At 45.0% G+C, this 15507-nt stretch overlaps 1 protein-coding gene across 7 annotated transcripts in view; it reads left to right on the top strand.

The window, feature by feature from the left end:
* The first annotated feature begins 306 nt into the window (after window positions 1-306).
* brip1 (BRCA1 interacting DNA helicase 1) overlaps window positions 307-15507 on the top strand; it is a 37506-nt gene continuing 22305 nt past the window's right edge. For 5 of the 7 annotated variants that reach the window (XR_006760988.2, XR_006760989.2, XM_045703727.2 and 2 more), the window contains exons 1-14: window positions 321-411; window positions 872-994; window positions 1248-1359; window positions 2895-3092; window positions 4939-5087; window positions 5405-5554; window positions 8873-9196; window positions 11604-11825; window positions 12113-12312; window positions 13226-13358; window positions 13494-13648; window positions 13836-14004; window positions 14174-14314; window positions 14628-14789. Coding sequence is in view for 5 of the 7 variants with exons in the window: in XM_045703727.2 (XP_045559683.2) it covers window positions 902-994; window positions 1248-1359; window positions 2895-3092; window positions 4939-5087; window positions 5405-5554; window positions 8873-9196; window positions 11604-11825; window positions 12113-12312; window positions 13226-13358; window positions 13494-13648; window positions 13836-14004; window positions 14174-14314; window positions 14628-14789 (2208 nt within the window). In the remaining 2 variants the exon portion in view is untranslated. Of the gene's footprint in view, window positions 412-871; window positions 995-1247; window positions 1360-2894; window positions 3093-4938; window positions 5088-5404; window positions 5555-8872; window positions 9197-11603; window positions 11826-12112; window positions 12313-13225; window positions 13359-13493; window positions 13649-13835; window positions 14005-14173; window positions 14315-14627; window positions 14790-15507 lie in introns of those variants that run through there. The other 2 variants (XM_045703728.2, XM_045703730.2) reach the window with 2 other exon arrangements.

Here is a 15507-nt window from a genome sequence, read left to right on the forward strand (position 1 = left end):
TTAAATAATGATGTATCTATGTGTGCATTCATTCATCCATTTATATGTGCATTTATTTATTTATTTATTTATTTATTTATAATGATGGCAGGTTTGGTCCTCCATAAAAAAACACATTTCATAAAAATAAAAATAAAACATTTAGCATGGTAATGTATAATGTTATAAAAATAACTGTTGTAATGTAGACAACTATACATTGGTTATTCATATTTTGCTAACACTCGGCAAGCCCAGCAAATGCTCTGTGGTAATTGGCTACTGTCACCTCTCATTTTTCGTGACGAATATGTTTTATCCAATCTGATTGGTTTGTGGGACTTGCTTCCACGGCGGGAACTTCTAGCTAGCTAGTCAGGTATGTTTACAGTTAGCTAACAAGCCGTGTATATCAAATTTGTAGCTGCAAAGGTAAATTAACACCATTCATACATTAATTTCATTGATATTGTAAATAGCTAGTTCGTTTATGCTTGCTGAAAGTTGTGGTAGTTGGAGGCTATACAAGCTAGCAAGGACAGCTAGCTAACTGTTACCTGGTACTTCAAATCACACAGATAAAAGTGAAAGCGGTTAGTTAGCTTAAGCTTACCTTAATTAAGAAGCAAACAGTCTGTTTCCAGTAGCAAACGTCACATTTTAGCGCTTGATGTTAGTTTTGCTGTGTGAGTTAGGACACATTTCTTGCTAGCTCGATAAGCTACCGTAGTTAGATGCAGAGACTTCTATTTCGCAAATAACTAGATCTAGCTAGTTAACTAGTCAGAGCCATATTGTGAGGGGGATGTGACCAATTGATGTGAATGACATTGTCAGTTGCAGCAACATGTAACGTTACTGGCTTCAAGCTCGTTTTGATTTTTTTTTTCAGATAGTATACCAGTTGGACAAGGCAGTCACCATGGCTGCTCCCCCAGTGGAGTACACCATAGGAGGGGTGAAGATACAGTTCCCTTGCAAAGCCTACCCCTCGCAGCTGGCCATGATGAACTCTGTAAGTGTGTAAGCATCACACACTTTTAACCATGGGGGATTTTCAAAAGTCTTTCCTTGATTCCTCGTCCTCTCTCCTTGCCTTCTCCTTAAAAGGTCAGAGGGAAGCAAGGAGACTGGAGGATAAGATCTGAGGAGCGGAAAAACGTTTGAGATTCATCCCATATCCCATAAATACTGTATAAAGTTAGCCTACTCTGTTATTGAGTGTGTGACTGACTAACCTGTGTTGTTGTGTGTGATTGTCTCCCCAGATAGTGCGAGGGCTGAATCATGGGCAGCACTGTCTATTGGAGAGCCCTACAGGGAGTGGCAAGAGCCTAGCCCTGCTCTGCTCTGCCCTGGCCTGGCAGCAGGCACAATATGGTAAGGGTGCTGTTTAGACAACTTCTTATGAGTTATGATTCTAGGCTTATTTGCATTCTGTTGTCCGGACCTCTGGCAGTCTCTATGGTGGTGCCACAGGGTTCAATTCTCGGGCCGACTCTCTTCTCTGTATACATCAATGATGTCACTCTCGCTGCTAGTGATTCTTTGATCCACCTCGACGCAGACGACACCATTCTGTATACCTCTGGCCCTTCGTTGGACACTGTGTTAACTAACCTCCAGATGAGCTTCAATGCCATAACTCTCCTTCCGTGGCCTCCAACTGCTCCTAAATCCAAGTAAAACTAAATGCATGCTCTTCAACCGATCGCTGCCCACCTGTCCAGCATCACTACTCTGGACGGTTCTGACTTAGAATATGTGGACAACTACAAATACCTAGGTGTCTGGTTAGACTGTAAACTCTCCTTCCAGACTCACATTAAACATCTCCAATCCAAAATTAAATCTAGAATCGGCTACCTATTTCACAACAAAGCATCCTTCCCTCATGCTGCCAAACTTACCCTCGTAAAACTGACCATCCTACCGATCCTCGACTTCGGCGATGTCATTTACAAAGTACTCAACAAATTGAATGCAGTCTATCACAGTGCCATCCGTTTTGTCACCAAAGCCCCATATACTATCAACCACTGCAACCTGTATGCTCTCGTTGGCTGGCCTTCGGTTCATACTCGTCGCCAAACCCACTGGCTCCAGGTCATCTACAAGTCTCTGCTAGGTAAAGCCCGCCTTATCTCGGCTCACTGGTCACCATAGCAGCACCCACCCATAGCACGTGCTCTAGCAGGTATATCGCACTGGTCACCTCCAAAGCCAATTATTGCTTTGGCCGTCTCTCCTTCCAGTTCTCTGCTGCCAATGACTGGAACGAACTGCAAAAAATCTCTGAAGCTGGAGACTCTTACCTCCCTCACTAGCTTTAAGCACCAGCTGTCAGAGCAGCTCACAGATCACTGCACCTGTACATAGCTCATCTGTAAATAGCCCATCCAATCTACCTCATCCCCATACTGTATTTATTTATTTATCTTGCTCCTTTGCACCCCAGTATCTCAACTTGCACATTCATCCTCTGCACATCCTACCATTCCAGTATATATTTGCTATATTGTAATTACTTTGCCACCATGGCCTATTTATTGCCTTACCTCTCTTATCCTACCTCATTTGCACACGCTGTATATAGATTTTCCTACTGTATTATTGATTGTATGTTTGTTTATTCCATGTGTAACTCTGTGTTGTATGTGTCGAACTGCTTTGCTTTATCTTGGCCAGGTCGCAGTTGCAAATTAGAACTTGTTCTCAACTAGCCTACCTGGTTAAATAAAGGTGAAATAAAAAAACAAGCAATGCTTTTATTTTCCATTTCTGGTCCACATAAAGTGTTACTGTGTGTAGTGTATATTCAAGTGTAGCATATTCTGCAGCTGCATACTAGAAATCATAGTCTCTGAGGTTAACTGTGATGATGATTCCAGTATGTATGTCCTGTGTGTGTCCAGGTAAGCTTGAACAGGACGGCAGCAGTCCTACAGAGGGTAAGAAGCAAGCTGTCACAATCCCCTGTCAGTGTGCCTGTCATAGCAAACCCGCCATTGTCCCAGACAACAGGCCCAAAGCACTAGCCACTGTGGTGGTGGACCTCACAGGCTCACCGGAGGTAGTGGTGGCACAGCGCTCATCTTCACCCACAGACCCAGGTAATCTTAGTTGAGAAATGGGAATAGTGAGATTCCTAACCACTTAGCCATCCACTATGTTGGTCAGTGTTAGAGGTCGACCGATTAATCGGAATGGCCGATTTAATTAGGGCCGATTTCAAGTTTTCATAATAATCGGTAATCTGCATTTTTGGACACCGATTATATTGCACTCCACGAGGAGACTGCATGGCAGGCTGACTACCTGCAAGTGCAGCAAGGAGCCAAGGTAAGTTGCTAGCTAGCATTAAACTTATCTTATAAAAAAACTATCACTTAACATAATCACTAGTTAACTCCACATGGTTAATGATATTACTAGTTTATCTAGCTTGTCCTGCGTTGCATATAATCGATACGGTGCCTGTTAATTTATCATTGAATCACAGCCTACTTTGCCAAACGGGTGATTTAAGAAGCGCATTCGCGAAAAAAGCACTGTCGTTGCACCAATGTGTACCTAACCATAAACATCAATGCCTTTCTTAAAATCAGTACACAAGTATATATTTTTAAACCTGCATATTTATTTAATATTGCCTGCTAACATAAATTTCTTTTAACTAGGGAAATTGTGTCACTTCTCTTGCGTTCAGTGCAAGCAGAGTCAGGGTATATGCAGCAGTTTGGGTCACCTGGCTCATTGCGAACTGTGTGAAGACCATTTCTTCCTAACAAAGACCGTAATTAATTTGCCAGAATTGTACATAATTATGACATAACATTGAAGGTTGTGCAATGTAACAGCAATATTTAGACTTAGGGATGCCACCCGTTAGATAAAATACGGAATGGTTCCATATTTCACTGAAAGAATAAACGTTTTGTTTTCGAAATGATAGTTTCCGGATTTGACCATATTAATGACCTAAGGCTTGTATTTTTGTGTGTTATTATATTATAATTAAGTCTATGATTTGATAGAGCAGTCTGACTGAGCGGTGGTAGGCAGCAGCAGGCTCGTAAGCATTCATTCAAACAGCACTTTCCTGCATTTGCCAGCAGCTCTTCGCTGTGCTTCAAGCATTGCACTGTCTATGACTTCAAGCCTATCAACTCCCAGGATTAGGCTGGCAATACTAAAGTACCTATTAGAACATCCAATAGTCAAAGGTATATGAAATACAACTGGTATTAAGAGAAATAGTTATATAATAACTACAACGTAAAACTTCTTACCTGGGAATATTGAAGACTCATGTTAAAAGGAACCACCAGCTTTCATATGTTCTGAGCAAGGAACTTAAACGTTAGCTTTTTTACATGGCACATATTGCACTTTTACTTTCTTCTCCAACACTTTGTTTTTGCATTATTTAAACCAAATTGAACATGTTTCATTATTTATTTGAGACTAAATAGATTTTATTGATGTATTATATTAAGTTAAAATAAGTGTTCATTCAGTATTGTTGTAATTGTCATTATTACAAATATACCAACGGGGTGCACATTTCTGTTCGAACTCAGCGCGCATACACTGTATTCAACTATAAAAATCGGCCAATTAATCGGTATCGGCTTTTTGTTGTTGTTGAAAAATCATAATCGGTCGACCTCTAGTCAGTGTGACTGGGGGATGCCCAGCTGGTGAATATTTCCATTCTAACCCAGCACTAATAAAACGTATGATTCAACAAATGCAGGGCTTGGTGATTATTTTATTAGTTGAATACAGTGTATTCGCGCTGAGTTCGAACAGAAATGTGCACCCCGTTGGTATCCTCTCAGGAATGGATTGAGAGAAACCATCTGTACTGCAGTGTAAGTCACACTCCCAATCCCCTAGCTCAGCTCAGTTTGTACATTTTTCAATTCACTACAAATGTTGATACCTTTGTCTCAGTCTGTTCAGTGCCCCCTCCACCAGAAGAGTACAAGCCCAAGTCTCTAGCCTCTCGTCTGTCTGACAAGATCCAGACCTCCCTCACCTCCGAGGATGATGACTTCCAGCCTGATAGGAAACGCATCCGCACCCCTGCTATGGAGCAGAAGGTAGGACACCTTATAGAATTGTATGTATTTTTATGGGTAGCCATATTAACAATACGTTTAATCATTATGATTTGTCCCTGTTTCAAGTTCCAGGGTATACAAAATCTGCATGTCTGCGGATTTTCAGTTCTTTGCTGCCTTGAATGCCTAAAGAAGTATTTGACATCTCAGGAACTACTTGAACAAGATATAAAGATCTTATAATCTATGTAGTCCTGTGCTGATAATGACACACCCTTAGTGTTTTATGTTTTTTATAGGACAATGATAAAATTCAGTCAATAATAACATAAACCCTTACTCTCTGTTTCCCTCAGGGTCGTAAGAGGAGGTGCTTGGAGCAGGGAGTGGTGTTTATAGATGATGAGCCAGAAGGAGAGAGGCCAGTGCCTGGAGCACAGACCTGGACTGTGGAGCTGAGTACCCAGGCACAGACTATAGACCTGCCCCTTGATAGAAACTGCTGTGTGAGTACATCTACTGTATCTTAACTAAGGATATGTTGCCAGTTGCCTATAAGTGCTGATCTAAATTGATGGCCCTTCCCCCTGAGGCACACTACTGTGTGAGTACTTCTATTCATAACTAAGGATATGTTGCTTTTTAATGCTGATCTAGGATCATTTCAACTGATGGTAGGGCTAGGAAATATATTCTGTATACCGGTACAGATCCACATACCGATATGGATTTTTACCGTCTACAAAGATATTTTGATTAAGTGCTACATTTAATGAAAAGTTCTACAAATTGGACTACTTTCACAGGCAGATGTGACCTAGTTCTGACATTTCTTGATTTCCTATTTTTATTTTATTTTGTATTGTTTAACATTTTACTGCGTTGTTAGGAGCTAGTAACATAAACATTTCGCTGCACCCGCTATGACATCTGCTAAACTGTGTACGTGACCAATAAACTTTGATTTGATTTAGTTTGGTTGAGTATAAAACCATCAGAATGTAGAAAGTCCATTCAAATCACTTAGAATTCATTTGTTTCCATCATAGGCTCATGCACTACTCATAAAACATATTTAGAACTGTTTTATTATTCAAAAACATAAAATATAGTCACATATCGCCATACTGTAAAAATGAGGAAAATATTGTGTTATGATAATTATTTTGGCCATATCGCCCAGCCCTAACTGATGGACCTGCCCCCTGAGGCACACTATTGTGTGAGTACATCTATTTTTAACTAAGGATATGTTGCTTTTTAATGCTGATCTAGGATCAGCTCAACTGACTACCACTTTAATGCCAACCTTAGAATCCATGAAGATAAATATTTTAGTGTTGTACAGCTACACAATTTGGTACCGCTACCCAAGTACTACATTGTGTCCACTGGGTGGCAGCATAGCCTATTTAATTTGTGGCTGTGCTCCATTTGGCATTGTTCTCACATTTCTTGTGTGCCAAGTGAATGTGTCATGTAATATAGGTTGTGTTTAGGCTGCATAAGGCAGGAAGGGGGGGGGGGGAGAAATGAAGAGGAGGTGGAAGGAGGAGAAAGTTCCCTCCCACTGTTTATCTTGCGTTCCCCAGCTGATAACTGAACGGCTCCTCTCTGCTGTGAACTGCTGACTGAAGTCATGAATGGGGCTCTTTGATGGGCTAGAGCTCCACTTTTAATTAAGAGGGTTTGCCTCGCCGCTGATCTGTGAAAGCCAGGGATAAATATTGAATGGGGTTCACCTGCTGGTTACTGAGCCCTGGGACCTAAAGGGATAAACGCATGCTTTCTGAGGAGGGAGGGCTGGGTGGCCATTCGGCAGGCCCCACAACATCACACCTGTGCCAGTTGCAGACCAGGGTGCATCCCAAATGGGGCCCTATTCCATACATAGTCCACTACTTTTGACTAGAGCCCAATGAGCCCTGTTCAAAAGTAATGCGCTATATAGGGAATAGCGTGCCATTTGGGATTCACTCCAGAGCAGAGGGGTGATGGCTAGTTTGTGTCATGTCTCCTAAGGTATTTGATCAGGATGGCACTGCAGTCATCTTTTTGAGACTTAGCCAGCCCACCCCCTGTGTGTGTGTTTTTCTGTGCACCCCACCTCCCACTGGAATGCATTCCGAACCTTGAAGGCTGAGGACTGAGGAGCAAATTGGCATCCAGCGAGCGGCGCCAGAGAGCCAGCCTGTCCCCGCCAACCCCCCACCACCATCACCTGGCCCCCCGGAGTGTGAGATTCCTGTCTCTCAGGTGTCAGCTGTGCAATGCTGAAACTCAAAGGCACACAGGGCTGGAATCGGCTAGGTCTACGTGGCCAAAAGTATACTGAGTGACTGAGAACCACACCACCACCACATCCAGGGCATGGTTTTGACTGTCGCTGCCCTGACAATAAGGATGACGCTAGTACTGTTTGAAACATACCAAGGGATATCTTTGAGGGGTTTTCTTAAGAACACTGTAGGGAGAAGCCACAAGCAAGGCAATAGGGTGCCATTTGGGAGGCAGCTTCTGTGAGTTAAGGGGATAAAGAACCCTGAGCTGACATGATGAATAAACAGAGGGGCCCCTAGGGTCCCCTAGTAGGATCAGGTTACAGCAGGGCCAGATCATTGGAACAGACTAGTCGGCTTTGCGGCTCCGCTACTCGCCTGGGCAACAGCCTGATCACCTTACCTGCTGCTGCTGCCACGTTAAATAGGCCCCTCTGCATGTCCCTCCTCCTACGGCGAGATCATGGCAAATAATTACTTATTCATCGACAGGTGGGAGGATGGGGGGAGGGGGGTCACTGCTGAAAAGAGACCCTTGTCAAGAGGCAGCAGCAGGAAACTGCTGACAAGGGTATCCCTTTACATGCCTGTCCCCTTCCGAGGCGCAGACCGACACGGTTTGGGGCTTCGCTGGGCTCATAGGAGCGAGCAGACACCCCCCTGGAATGGAATGTAGATAACTAACTAACGGGGCCTGATGGTGTTGGCTGCCCTCTGCAACAGACACACAGCGGCTCATTCATTCAACACTGGACAATTCCACCCACCGCCGCTGCCTGTTGCTCCATGTGTGATGCTGAGAGTGAGTGAATACCTGTTCAATCAAGGGAAAAGTGGCTGAGCTCAGTTAGGGTCCCCTAACACACATTGTAATATTGAATGGTTTGAGAAGGAGCGTTAAGGAGGGTTACCTGAACCGCCTGGCCCCTCTAGATCAGCTAGCTTGATCTGCTGGCAGAGAGGTGTAACACACACCCTGAGCTTTCCTTTATACGGTGAGGGATATAAACCGGTTGGTGCCAGATTGTAAAAGATGGAAAGAGAGTGAGGGATTTCTTATTATTTTAAAAGCAGGACTTATGCAGTTACTAATCTTAAGGTTTATGTTAGTGTTATTGAAAGGGTTGGCGTGTCCCACTTAAAAGAGCTCACCACCTGACTGGTATTGGTTTCAGCAGTGCTGTCGGCTACGCTTCACCTGTCTGTCAAGAGAAAGGGACACCACACATCCATTGTGTTTACTGACAGCCAATTAAAAAGCAGCTACACTTTCACATCCCCAACAATGGCCACCTATCAGCTTTCAGTAGTCAGAGAATGTCATCTAACCATGGCTGACAGGCAGTATTATGTGGATACACATTCTTGCTTTACTTTCCTATATGTTAACTACTAGAGCATATAGAATTCACCGGTTGTCTGGTATTGGTCATTACCTTTTTTATAGTGAGCAATGTAAAATTGAAGAGATTGAAGAGAACTCTGTTGATATCTTGTTCTTTTATCTTCTTTCTCCCCCCATCTCTTCCTCCATGTGTCCACCAGTCCCCCGTGGTGTCCTGCTCTCTCTGTCCCTGTGCCTCGTCCAAAGGCGGCCAGAATGGTGCCGCGGGGAAGTCTTCAAAGGAGAAGGACAAAGAGGGCAAGGAGAAGGACAAAGAGGGCAAGAAGAAACAAGTCCCCAAGATCTTCTTTGGCACGCGCACTCACAAACAGATCACTCAGATCGCCCACGAGATGAAGCGTACGCTCTACTCCTCCGCCCCCATGACCATCCTGTCCAGTAGGGACCACACCTGTGTTCACCCAGAGGTGGTGCCTCATTCCAACCGCAACGAACGCTGCAAGGAACTGCTGGAAGCCAAGAATGTGAGTAGAGTATAGACACACAGCACATACAGACCTACACATACTTAGACCTAATAAACACACACAGGGTTGCAAAGGGAGAGTATATTTCTAGAAACTTTTCTAAGTTTACCAGTAAACTTCTAGAAAATTGGTATCTTTCAAGGATTTTATGTAATCTATCACAAGACATCTGGGGGTCCTTTTTGGTGCTTCAGATTTGTAGAGGTGTCTGTAATTATCTCTGCCCCTCTGTGTGTCCTTATCACATATTAAACATTAGAAATAATTAAATATTATTTTCAAATACAAAATAGAATGACAAATCTGTAAAACATTTTCCTACATATAAACCATCAACGTAGTGAATATCATTGGTGTTTCATATGAGGGTTTTAGCATGATATCCTTTATATATTTTTTTTACACACTTATGTATTTGAATATGTCAGTATGTATTTGTTAATATTTCGCCATCAAACTGGTGGCAGTTGTGAAAATAGACAATAGTTGGAAAAGTTGCAGAGTTAATTGAAAATAATGCCATTGTTGATGCTTTTTAAATTAATTAGGCTATTTTCTCTTGAACCGTATGGTCTGGTCTATCTGCCAGAAACTCATGGACAATATAGACACAGATATAAAAAATGAATACTATGTATGAATACATTTTTTGAAGTGAATCAAGTGATTTAAGATTTACTCTTAATTACTGAAGATTCCGGTAATTTTGGTAAACTACAGTTAGCTTTGCAACCCTATACACACTTTTTTTTTGTTAATCAAACCTGGAATTTTAACTGACGACTGTTCAATTGCTGGCCCGCTTCCCTAACCGCTGGCTCACCTACCGCCATTCTTTGTATTAACATGGTGTCCTCCTTAGTGTCACCAATAGGGTCTTGTTGTGTAGAGCCGAGGTCAAGGCCTCTTGGCCTGCTCCACCCTATGGCTTCGACCAGCTCAGCTCCTAGATAGGCTACATTAGTGTTGCCCTGTTACCTCTCAATGGAGGTGGTTGGCCTGAATTGGATTCTTTTGATGGAGATTTACCCCAATCCAAATGTGAAAACCAATTCCTCCTCAGAAATGGAAACACACACACCTCCAATCCTGAGTTTGAGTGGTGTTTCTAATCCCAGTGACAGACACTTAAAGGGAGTGAATTCGAGCCGCCTCTGAGCTCTAGAAAGAAAGGCTTCGTAACCAACCCCACAGTTAAAGGACAGGCAGACAACCCCCGTCACCGTCGCCCCGGGTGGCAATTACATAATATCCTCAATCGGTCAGACAGTCTCTCTAGCAGGACGATGTGTGAGGAGGCTTCAGACAGGTTTTGTGTCTGATGGGAGACTCTTTATAGTCAGTGTTACGGTCCTAACTCCTGTTCTCCTCAAGGTGAGGTGGCTAGTGTAATGAGCACCTATTACACACACACACACACACACACACACACACACACACACACACACACACACACACACACACACACACACACACACACACACACACACACACACACAAATGTGAGACTGATCGTATAATAAGACCCTATTGCGCTGTCACCAGAGGTGTCTACCTGTTCTGTCTGCCTCAGTCTACAGTCGACACGGTGACGGTGTCACATCCTGATCTGTTACAGAGAATGGGTGTCCCCGCGACAACCCCAGAGGATAGAATGACCACAGCTCCATTGCACTCATCCTACTTCTACCAGCCCTGTTTATCCCTCCACCCCCTCCACTCTCCAGTCCCCTAGGCCCTGTCTAAAGCCAGTCTCTTGTTACAACACTATACACCCCACCTGGCTTTGACTGAGCTCAATTGGGTTAAGACTCTGTTGTGCTTTCTCTTTTTGTGGAGTCATGAAGTCAAATCACACCCCTAAGCTGCCATTGCCCCAATATAAGAATTACATGAGTGGATGCTAATCCTTTCACCTTCGCCACGCACAAACACACACAGACTGAACCGTTTGAAACAAAACTGTTTTAAGTGCTGAAGTTTATCCTTGATGTCTGGAAGAAAGTGAGGGCTTTGATAGCTGCTTTTCCATGCCTTTGTCGGTAACGGAGTATAGTCATCACGTGTGTGTGTGTGTCACTGGGGAGCTGGCTGATTGTGGCATCTCTGATGTTCAGGTAATGGGCCTTCGGACATATACACACACTCAATATAGGCTGAGACCAACAGCAACTCTTCTGGCATTACCAATATCTCAGGGAAGTTGTTACAATATTGTTTGGGCCGGTGGTAAATTCCAACCAACAGACTCATGTACTATGTGTGTAAACCATGATGAAGGTCTATTGACCAACGTGTCGGTTCTGAGAGGTCCTCAAGGTCACCAGTGTGCTGAAGTAAATATGTGTGTATTGTCAAGGATGAAACAACCCCTCCTCCTCTCTCTTTTTCCTACCACACGCAGGGCGTGTCGTGCCGCTTCAAAAACGGCGTGCACAAGATGCAGGACCAGAACACTCTGCAGTGGGTCCATGGTCTCCACCAGGCCTGGGACATAGAGGACCTGGTTCGGCTGGGGGGCCGGCTGAGGGCCTGCTCCTACTACGCTGCCAGGGACCTCATGCAGGAAGCCTGTATCGTCTTCTGTCCCTACAACTACCTACTGGACCCCCTCATCAGGGAGAGCGTGAGTCTGGGGCTGGGGTGAGGAGGGTGGGACGAGGGATGGAGGGAATTGTTGTTGGAGTAAGAGGAGTGAGGGATGAGGATGTAGGCCAGAAGAAAGGTGGTTTCACACATTAAAGTATAGATGTGTTCTCCTATACTTTTAGCTGAACATATTCCTTGACCACCACCTGGTCAAACCCACTGCATGTCTACTGGAGGAGAAAAGTAGTGAGGGGAGGCTATCGTTCTCTGTATGTCATATTTTCCCCTCTCCTCCTCCTCCCCTTCCCCTCGCCTCCCCTGCAGATGCAGATCAACCTGAAGGGTCAGATCGTGGTTCTGGATGAGGCCCACAACATAGAGGACTGTGCCAGGGAGAGTGCCAGCTACACCCTGAACAAACCCCAGCTGCTGTCTGCCAGGGAGGAGCTGGACGGCATGGTGACCCATAACATCAGACGCTCCAACCACGAACCCCTACGTGCCTTCTGCTGCTCCCTGCTCAAGTAAATAGACCCTAACCTCCTGGAGTTAGGTAGACCCTAACCCCTCTAGGTAGACCCTAACCCCTCTAGGTAGACCCTAAACCCTCTGGGTCTTCTGCTGCAGCCTGCTCAAGTAAATAGACCCTAACCTCCTGGAGTTAGGTAGACCCTAACCCCTCTAGGTAGACCCTAAACCCTCTGGGTCTTCTGCTGCTCCCTGCTCAAGTAAATAGACCCTAACCTCCTGGAGTTAGGTAGACCCTAACCCCTCTAGGTAGACCCTAAACCCTCTGGGTCTTCTGCTGCAGCCTGCTCAAGTAAATAGACCCTAACCTGCTGGAGTTAGGTAGACCCTAACCCCTCTAGGTAGACCCTAAACCCTCTGGGTCTTCTGCTGCAGCCTGCTCAAGTAAATAGACCCTAACCTCCTGGAGTTAGGTAGACCCTAACCCCTCTGGGTCTTCTGCTGCAGCCTGCTCAAGTAAATAGACCCTAACCTCCTGGAGTTAGGTAGACCCTAACCCCTCTAGGTAGACCCTAAACCCTCTGGGTCTTCTGCTGCAGCCTGCTCAAGTAAATAGACCCTAACCTCCTGGAGTTAGGTAGACCCTAACCCCTCTGGGTCTTCTGCTGCAGCCTGCTCAAGTAAGACCTCCCTCTCATCACCACCTCCCCTACTGAAACTACAGCAGTGTTTCTCTACCTGTCTATTCCTGGTGCATGTTTTTCTTTCTAGGCCAGCACAAGCACAACTGGTCTACTAATCAATCCGTCTTGGTTAAACATTCATTTAAATGTAATCAATACTTCTAAAGAATATCTTCACTAGACTTCCCTCAATATCAAACTTTAGTTCTAAGATGGCCGCCTCTCACACTCACTCACTCTCTCTCTCTCTCTCTCTTGCTGTCTGTCTCTTCCTCCTGTGGTGTAGCTGGATGCAGGAGAGCTGCAGTGTGCTGGCTGAAAGGGAGTATGAGATGTCTTGTAAGGTGTGGAACGGCAAGGAGGTTCTGGGACTCTTCCACACCATGGGCATCACTGCTGACACTTTTGCCATGCTGCAGGTCAGATAATGTTGTTGACCACCTAGGTCACTTTCACCACCTTTTTCTTTTTTGTTGCAAGGTTTGTGTGTTTAGAAAGGAGGTCTACAGCATCTCTCTTTTCTCTCTCCCTCCTTCATCTCTCCCCCGGTATAGAAACACCTGGCAGCGGTGTTGGAGAAGGAGGAGCGAGTTGGGCTGGTGAACGGGAGAGAGGACACAGTGGAGGTCCCCACCATCAGCTCAGCCAGCTCCTCTGTCCTCAAGAGTCTCTTCATGGTGCTGGACTTCCTCTACAGGGACAAGAGCAGGTCAGAGGCAGTCTGTGAACAAGTCTTTAACAATCATTCAATATTTTTATTGTCCTAATTGGAAAATGTGTATTGTAGTCAGGGTGGAAAAACAAGAGCAACACAACAACATACTACAAAATACATTATACAAACACTTTTCCATCACTGACGAACACTTCTGTCCTGGTCATGTTCCCGTGGTCAGGTTTGCAGAGGACTACCGTGTGGCGCTGCAGCAGTCCTACACCTGGACCACTGCTCCAGACGTGCCAGATGTTCAGGGCTTCTTCGCCAGGCCCAACCGCCGACGCCACAGTGCCAAGACCAAGACCCTCGTACACACACTCAGTTTCTGGTGCCTCAACCCTGCCGTGGTGAGTAGCAGGGAAGATGTACTGTATAACGTTTATATGGGGGGGAAAGTACCTGTTATGCAAAAGTAGCGTATTATTATATTACTTTGAGCGCTGCACGTCCTAAGGGGTGTGGTCTTTGTATGTGTGTGTGTGTGTGTGTGTGTGTGGTTGTGCGCGCGCATGGCAGGCGTTCTCAGACCTTTCGGACAGTGTTCACAGCATCGTGCTGACCTCAGGCACATTGTCTCCTATGGGATCCTTCTCTTCAGAGCTGGGGGTCAAGTTCTCTATCCAGCTGGAGGCCAGCCACGTCATCAGCAAGTCACAGGTCAGTAGAAACCTCTGCCTTCATTTCAGCCTCTCCACTGATGTTATGGGTGGTGATTTTATCATAGTATCCAGGAACAGTCTGATTGATGGTTAACTATGCTCAGAAAGGAACTGGACTATGTAGCCAAGCAAAAAAAGCCCAAACGAATAAGATTTGACTGGGTCTTGTCCTTCATGAATTTTATCCTGACAGAAGGACATCCTTACCCCCCCTCAATGTATAATCAGTCAAATCCTGCATGCTTGTTAGTTGGTATACCCCTGCTCAGTGTGTTCAGTCATTGTCTGACTTGTCCCTGTCTTTCCGCCAGGTGTGGGTGGGTACGCTGGGCTCTGGCCCCCAGGGGAGGAAGCTGTGTGCCACCTTCCAGCACGCTGAGACCTATGCCTTCCAGGATGAGGTGGGAGCCTTGCTGCTCAGGGTCTGCCAGGCCGTTGGAAGGGGAGTGCTCTGCTTTTTGCCCTCCTACAAGGTAAGACCAGTCTTTTTGCTAAAGCTAGTTCGAGGATGTTTGAAACATTTTCAATTGATTTTTGTTTTCCGTATGCAAAACGTTTTGTTTAAGAACCACTGAGCTGATGTGATCCTTCACTCATCACTCTTTCTCTTGTTTAAAAACGTCTTCATCTCCTACCGTTTACCACCAGGAGGGGCTAGAGACCACATATTGAATTTGAATGTTTTAATGTACTCTTATGATGTCCTTGCTGTGTATAAGCAAATTTGGCACAACTGGTATGAGAAGGAAGTTGAGTTCATAAGTAGAGACATTTTGTTTGATTTCAACAGAAAGATACATAAGATGTTGCCGACAGACATGGCCGCTCTGCTTCTGATATCACATTTACATAAGTATTCAGACCCTTTACTCAGTACTTTGTTGAAGCAACTTTGGCAGCAATTACATCCTTGAGTCTTCATGGGTATGACGCTACAAGCTTGGCACACCTGCATTTGGAGAGTTTCTCCCATTCTTCTCTGCAGATCCTCTCAAGCTCTGTCAAGTTTGATGGGAAGTGTCGCAGCACAGCTATTTTCAGGTCTCTCCAGAGATGTTCGATCGGGTTCAAGTCTGGGCTCTGGCTTGTCCTGAAACCTCTTCTGCATTGTCTTGGCTTTGTGCTTAGGGTTGTTGTCCTGTTGGAATGTGAACCTTCGCCCCAGTCTGAGGTCCTGAGAGCTCTGGAGCA

This window comes from Salmo salar, chromosome 20, assembly GCF_965601325.2.
Source record: "Salmo salar chromosome 20, fSalSal1, whole genome shotgun sequence".
Classification (NCBI taxonomy): Eukaryota; Metazoa; Chordata; class Actinopteri; order Salmoniformes; family Salmonidae; genus Salmo; species Salmo salar.